This window comes from Myotis brandtii, unplaced genomic scaffold (genome assembly GCF_000412655.1).
Source record: "Myotis brandtii unplaced genomic scaffold, ASM41265v1 scaffold547, whole genome shotgun sequence".
In the NCBI taxonomy this organism is placed as follows: domain Eukaryota; kingdom Metazoa; phylum Chordata; class Mammalia; order Chiroptera; family Vespertilionidae; genus Myotis; species Myotis brandtii.
The window spans coordinates 1266851-1274685 of NW_005370024.1; the positions used below are offsets into that span (position 1 = coordinate 1266851).

At 45.9% G+C, this 7835-nt stretch overlaps 1 protein-coding gene across 1 annotated transcript in view; it reads left to right on the forward strand.

The window, feature by feature from the left end:
* TAPT1 (transmembrane anterior posterior transformation 1) overlaps window positions 1–7835 on the forward strand; it is a 59621-nt gene that overhangs the window by 48737 nt on the left and 3049 nt on the right. Inside the window, exons 13-14 of the mRNA XM_005878133.2 lie at window positions 3156–3232; window positions 6542–6702. Of these exons, the coding sequence (XP_005878195.2) occupies window positions 3156–3232; window positions 6542–6702 (238 nt within the window). The remainder of the gene's footprint in view (window positions 1–3155; window positions 3233–6541; window positions 6703–7835) is intronic.

Consider the following 7835-nt stretch of genomic DNA (forward strand, 5'->3'; position numbering starts at 1 on the left):
TACATTTTATTGACTTTTTTTTACAGAGAGGAAGGGAGAGGGATAGAGAGTTAGAAACATCGATGAGAGAGAAACATCGATCAGCTGCCTCCTGCACACCCCCCACTGGGGATGTGCCCGCAACCAAGGTACATGCCCTTGACCGGAATCGAACCTGGAACCTTTCAGTCCGCAGGCTGACGCTCTATCCACTGAGCCAAACCGGTTAGGGCAAGATTTTTTTTCTTTAAATGAATTTTTATGGTTGTTATACCAAAAGATGTAAGCTTATTGAATAGTTAACAAACCCTCTGGAAAGCCTGCGTTTTTGCAGGGGGTTGTGCAATGGTCCAGTGGCCGGGGTTTGCAGGCTTTTCTCGCAGACCTCCAGCAGACGTTTCCGAACTCTGAGGAACCTACCGAGGCCTTGGGAATTAGTTCTTTAAGGCCCAAAAGAGGCAATGCTTACTTATAAACTTATTACCTTAGGTCCTCAAGTGAATTCATACCCCAAAAAAGTAAAAGAAATCATGTATGAAGGTCTCATGGAAATGAGGCTTTGGATGAATGTATCTTAAAGTTGCCTGATAATATACTAAATAAAAATGAAGTCCTTTAAGCCTTGAATGTGATCATTGGCAAACCTTTCTTATCTATACTAATAAAAGGGTAATATGCTAATTAGACCGGACATCTTCCGGACAAAACCTGGTGGCAGGGGCCAAGGCAGAGGCAATTAGGGGTGATCAGGCTGTCCTTGAATGTGATCATTGGCAAACCTTTCTTCTCTATACTAATAAAAGGGTAATATGCTAATTAGACCGGACATCTTCCAGACAAAACCTGGTGGCAGGGGCCAAGGCAGAGGCAGTTAGGGGTGATCAGGCTGTTAGGGGAGAGCAGTTAGGGATGATTAGGCTGCCAGGGAGAGCAGTTAGGGGCAATCAGGCAGGCATGCACAGTGGTTAGAGGCGATCAGGCAGGCAGAGGCGGTTAGGGGCTATCAGGCAGGCAGGCAGAGAGGTTAGGGGTGATCAGGCAGGCAGGGGAGCAATTAGGGCAGTGATTCTCAACCTTCCTAATGCCGCGACCTTTAAATACAGTTCCTCATGTTGTGGTGACCCCCAACCATAAAATTATTTTCGTTGCTACTTCATAACTGTAATTTTGCTACTGTTATGAATCGTAATGTAAATATCTGATATGCAGGATGTATTTTCATTGTTACAAATTGAACATAATTAAAGCATAGTGATTAATCACAAAAACAATATGTAATTATATATGTGTTTTCCGATGGTCTTAGGCGACCCCTGTGAAAGGGTCAGGCAGAGGTGGTTAGGGGCGATCAGGCAGGCAGGCGAGCACTTAGGGACGATCTGGCAGGCAGGCAGAGTGGTTAGGGGCGATCAGGCAGGCAGGCAGGTGAGTGGTTAGGAGCCAGCGGTCCCGGATTGCAAGAGGGACATTCCCCGAGGGGTTCCAGATAGGAGAGGGCGCAGGCTGGGCCCCTCAGCCCAAATTTTGTGCACTGGGCCTCTAGTAAAATAATGAAAATCCCCCAAGGGGTTCCAGATAGGAGAGGGTGCAGGCCAGGCTGAGGGACCCGCCCCCTGTGCAGGAATTTCGTGCACTGGGCCTCTAGTAAAATAATAAAATCCTAGAGCCACATTAGCTTCATCACAGCTGTTTGGACAGCAGGCCATTCCTCATTAGAGGAAATGATGAGGACTTCAGTTTCTCATAACAAAACTTTATAGAACATGTGACAATCCATCCCTCTGGGTCCTCCCAAGTATTCTTTTACTGGCAGCATTTTAAAGATATGTTCAAAATTTATTTTATGATGTTTATTTAAGGCACCCTAATAAACTCTTTTAGAGGATAATAACATTACTAAATAAGGTCTGTTGTTCTCCCTGACTTTCCATTTCCATGTAGCAGTCCCCCCAGACCCTGATACAGTCTCCCCGCTATCTGAACATAGAGCGTTTCTATGAAACCTCTCATATGCCTAAATAGCGTAAACCAAAGAAGCAGGTGACATTAACTTATGTGTTTATTTTGTTCACCATGATGATCAAAATGCTTAAATATGTCCACTTCTACACTTAATGTAAACACCCTTCTGAGTTCTACTGCTACTAAGGGCACATCTTGCTAACGGATACACAAAAAATGAAGATAAAGCCCAGATGCTCCCAGACACAGGGCTCAGCTGTGGTGGCCCGATGCCGAGTTGCTGATGTAGTTCCCTGGAAGGGAGCTTGGCGGCCACTCTTGCTGCTCAGGGTGTGAACTGTGTCTGTGTCAGCTCCCTGCAAATCAAATGCTTTTTATAGTAAAAGCAAAAATTACCTTTGGATTTCTTTTGGTGAGTGAAAACAAGTACCAATGTGGTCTTTTGTAAAAGCAAAGTGGTGTAAAGTGGCCTTTTGAAAAGCGGAGAATGCCTGTATATGAGCACATTTTTCCGCCAAAGCTATAATAGCTGAGTGTTTTTGCAGTGACAGATCCCACCACATTTGCTCATCAGGCTTCCCAGGATCAAGATTTTACTGCTTTATTTCTGTGAGATAAAAAATAAAATGGGTGTTTAACCACAGCTATCCAAAAGAGACAGAAATTGTTCAATCTTCACATAATTGATTTTGCAATAGTATTTAGTTCTTTTAAGGTTCCCTTTTCTCTCTGATCCCTGAGAGTCATTGAGGATTCTTAAAAAGAGTCAGAGGACAAAGGACAAAAAAAGCAAGAAAAATGGAAATGCCCACTCAATGGATCTAGCTGTGGCAGGGACACAAACAGCATGATGAATCCATTTGTATTTTCCAGAATAATTTTTCATGTTAAAAATCACCAGATTTGCTTCTCTATTGGGGCCAGGCAGATGTGTCATTTATGAACTAGGCACAGTGTCTGAATGGTTGGCATTAGCTATGGGCATCCTAGATTTGCCTGAACCACCCAAATCTACCACAAAAGGTTTCACAAGTTGCCACAGTTTGTTAGAAATCAACAGATCTAGAACTGCCTGCTTGGATTTAGACAGGCTACAGGTGTGTGCCTAAAGTGTTAAAATCAGTATAGATGACTTTACTTAAATATGAACTAATAACTCTTTGGTTGTGTGTTTTGTTTGTGTGTTTTTGTTGTTTTGGTCTGTTTCTGGCTAGCTCATCAGAGTTGTAACAAGCTCAATTAAAGTTCAAGGAATCCTGTCTTATGCCTGTGTCATACTCTTCTATTTTGGGTAAGATGAACTGTTCTTGAATATGTTTTTGGTTATACAGTAAAGTATAAATGCAAGATGTAATCAAGTCAGACTACACCCATTCTAGCTGTCCTGGGGCCCCATAACAGCTTGTACCTCCAATATGTTTGTGACTCAGTTAAGCTCTGGTTCAATTAAATCGCTGCTATTTGCTAGTAGTATTAATAGCACTTTAGATTTTATTTTAACCTTTAGTGAAATCATTTACTTAAAGCTCTTTTTGCTTACAAGTTAAGTTTTACCCATATTTTATAAAATAAAATCTGCCATTGCATTCAAACATCTATCTATATACGAAAACCTCTTTGAATTTCTACTGTGTTTGCCACGTTAATGGTTTAGCATACTCGAGGCCTGTGTCATAGAAACCTACAGAAGATGCAGAAATGTAGTTGCTCTGCCTGTGACTGGCTGAATTTTTATTTGCAAATTTGTTGGTCTTGCGTGGCTTACATTCTGGTTGGGGAAGAGAAATGATAAGAAAATAACAATATAAAGAGAAGTTTTTGTCTCTCTTAGTTTTCTCAAGAAGTGAATTTATGATAAAGCAGCCGAGCCCAGCTTTAGGTTTACTTACCCAGAAAGAAAAAGGGACCCTCCTGCGCTGGCTTCAGTGGAGCACGAAGAGTTATGCTGCGAGTGTCAGTCTGGGAGACAGTCAGAACTGAGTATCTCGAGGAGAAAAGGGAGAGAGACCAAGCAGGACAGTAGTAACCTCAGCCCTAGATTCGCTCAGAATCGTCCCCTGGGCTGAGGTCTGCTTCCCAGAGACAGCTGTGTTGTCCTGGTTTCCCACATGCGTCTCCTACCTTGTCCCTGCCCGGTGCCTGGCACATGGCAAGTGCCCGGAAGCTCCTGCCACAGGAGCACAGCATCTCTCACTTGTCATTGTCTCAGGAGCATCATGAGTCAGGAACATGCTTCCAGACTGTTCTCACTGAGCTGTGGGGCAGCTCGCAGTCCTGCCCTCATAGGTCCTCTACTGAGCGCTCCTCAGTGAGCAGCGCTCGCAGCTGCTCCCAGTGCTGGTCTAGGGACCAACTGAAAAGAACACAGGACCTGCCTTTGTGTCCTAAGTTCCAGTGGGAAAGTAGGCAACCACCAGAAAGACAAATTGCTGGGACATGACCATTGGTAGCAAGTATCAGGAAGAAAAGCATGGTAGTGTCTGGACAGAGAGCCACAGAGGTGGCTGCCCTGGAGAGAGCAGGGGCCTCTGTGCTGACGAATGGAGTAAGGGGAAGGCCATGCAGGCTCAGAGAGGGGACACAGGGCAGGCCTGATGCCAGGAGCACACGGGAGAGGACCCGGCAGCCCTGGCAGGGCCCGAGCCTCAGCTCTGCAGGAGGGAGAGCCCTGGAAGGTCCTGTGCAGAAGAAAGCGCCACTTCCCTTGGCTTCTTGCCAGGACCACCCTGGCTGCGGGGCAGAGAGGGGACTGGAGTGTGGCAGGAGGAACATAAGCCCGCTGGGTCAGGAGGTAACTGTTACTGTTCTTTCAGGGCCGGTGGCCGTAGCTGGAATTGAGTGGGAGGATTTGTCAGGGGCATATTTTGCAAGTGGAGCTGGACAGGACTGGTGGAGGGATTGATGGGATGTGCGGTGTGAGGGGATGAAAAAGAATCAAATGTGAGTACAGCGTTTGGAGCCCAAGCAATTAGGGCTATGGAATTGCCACTTACTGTGACGGGGAAGCCTGTGACATATATATGTGCGGTTCATTTTGTTTTGTGTTTGGAGGGTTAGGGCTGGAATCAAGAGTTCTGGTTCGGATTTCAAAAGTTAGACGTCCCCCAGCCAGCTGGCCAAGGAGCTGTGAGGCCCGAGGTGGGAGCGTTGTCTCCTGGTGTAGAGTCCACAGGGGCCTGCTAAGCCCTGCCTCACACTTGCCCCCCTGGCCTGTGACCTCCTGTCATTGCCAGGTTTCATCTCAGACCTCAGAAACAGCGCCCACTTCCTCACTCCCTACCCAGGGCAGTGAGGTCCTGGGTGCTGGGCCATTTAGGGCCTGTAGGTGAGGAGATTCCAATAGGAAGAGGGTTCTTTTTTTTGTTTTGTTTTGTTTTGTTTTTTCAGATTTTTTGCCAGATTTGTGTCAGGTACCTGAAAATGTTAAGTACCTTTGGTCTAGAAATCTGACTTCTGTAATTATAGCTGTCTAGGAACTTATTTTGAGGAAATAAAGATTTAATGTAAGTGTTTTTAATCAGAAACTTTTTAATAGAAGAAAAATATTTAAAATAATCTAAATATCCAGAAACTAGGGGCTTTGAGGGGGCTTTGTTATATGATAACCCATACAGCACAATAATTAGGTCCGTTAAAATACTAGTAGTGCCCCTGAAGAACATTAACTGATAGGGGAAAATATTTATCATATGCTATTTATGTGAAACAACAATGATGATAATGAAATAACAAGATTGGTTGACGTTTCTGTGTGTCTGGCGCTGCTCTGAGCACCTCATCAAAGGCATCTCCTCTGTGGACTGACAGGTTAGCAACTCAGGTCCACGCAGCTTCTAGGCCAGTGGTTCTCAACTTTCTGGCCCTTTAAATACAGTTCCTCATGTTCTGACCCAACCATAAAATTATTTTCGTTGCTACTTCATAACTGTAATGTTGCTATTGTTAGGAATCGTAATGTAAATATCTGATATGCAGAATGGTCTTAGGCGACCCCTGTGAAAGGGTTGTTCGACCGCCAAAGGGGTCTCAACCCACAGGTTGAGAACCGCTGGGGCAGTGGAGTCAGGTGTGAACTCGAACTCTTGGGCCCCAGGTCTGTGCTCTGATTCCAAACTCCAGCCCCTCCTGCTTCGTAGCCCCATTCCAAAGAGCGGAGTTCAAATAGATGTGTGCGCACAGCAGCATGGTGAACGGGATGCAGCAGGTGTCCCAGGGATCATCGCTAGAGTGTGGAACTATACGTTATTTTATATATGTTTTTTGTTCATCTGTAGCTACTAAATGTATTTGTTTTGTAGTAAGAGAAAAGATTAAATAATTTGGAAGGTGAAACTTCTAAGTGATATAGGAAGAAAATAAATGTTAAATAGTCAGAAGGTATAACTTTTAAATGATATGACTGCTTCTTACATGAGAAGTAGGCATTTATCCCAGATTCCCCCGTGATAGGGAAACCTGGGCGCGGCACTAGGCCCTCAGTGTGGGATGTCTCAGACTCGGGCCTCTGACTCCCGGGTCCTCTGTTCACCTGGTGGTGGGTGGCACTCCCCGCGATTGAGATGAGTTCCAACAGTGGTCGCTTGTCTCTTTCTGCATTTAGGTTGATATCCCTGAAAGTACTGAATAGCATTGTGCTGCTGGGAAAATCATGCCAATATGTGAAGGAGGCCAAAATGGAAGAGAAGCTGTTTGACCCTCCCCCCTCCAGCACTCCCTGCAAACCGTCCAGTAAACCACAGAGCAAGTGCAAACCCTCCCAAGGTAGGCGGGGTCTTCTCATGGCTTCTCTGCATCATCTTCCGGAGAGTTACTGTCTTCTCTCTCCCTGTAACAAATCACTGCCCTCCAACGTTCAGCAGTGCTTTCAGGGTTTGACTTCGTTTTATTAGTTGTTATTGCTAATGTTTCTGTTTAGATCTCATCACAGATCACCCCATGCAGTGCTCTGAGTTTTTACATTCAGTGGATCATCAGTGAGCACCTGTTACTCAGGTTAACAAACAGTAATTGCGTGGCTTCTGCGTTCCATTATATATTACTAGTGCCCAGTGTGCAGATTCATGCACGTTGAAAGGAAATTAATTAGAAGGTGGCCAGCGGGGCAGAACTGGGCAAGATGGGCCAGACACACCCTGGAGCCAACCTCCCACAGTCCCTCCCGGGTGTCTGCAGAGTGAGGGGTCCCTCCGGCAGGTGGGGTCCCTTGGCCTGGCCTGCGGGACCGGGCCAAAACCGGCTCTCCAACATCCTCCAAGGGGTCCCAGAGTGTGAGAGGGCACTCTGCAAAGTTGCTGTCATACAGGGTGTGGAACGCAAACACAAGTGTGTAGTAAACCAGATTCGGGCTGACAATGCCCCAGCAACAACATAACCCACAGCCGAAGGTAGAATCACGCAGCCCCGTGAGGAATTGGATTCCCTCCTCTCTGGTTTCGGGGTGCATCACCTGAGAACTGCCACTGCCAAGTCACTGCAGCTCGGCAGCTCCTGCGTTGAGCGTCTGCCCACTGATGGTCAGTGCATGTCGTAGTGACGGGTTGGACAGTGGGAGGGACACTTAGCTTATCAGCCTTTTATATATATGTACACTAGAGGCCTGGTGCACAACATTTGTGCACTGGGGGGTGTGGGGGTCCCTCAGCCCGACCTACACCCTCTCCAATCTGGGAGCCCTCAGGAGAGCCCTCTCCAATCGGGAGTTTCTGTCTGTCTTTGCAATCATATGAGTGAATTGTCTGAGACCCCAACTCAGTTTGGTTTGTTGCTCACAGAATAATAGAGGCATTTTTTTTTCTTTGCTTCATTGGTGGAGATTTCCTGGAAGTTTTAGGATATCTTCCTTTAATTTTTGCTAGACACTCTTATTTTACTTATGTCTCTCACCTTTGCTTTCC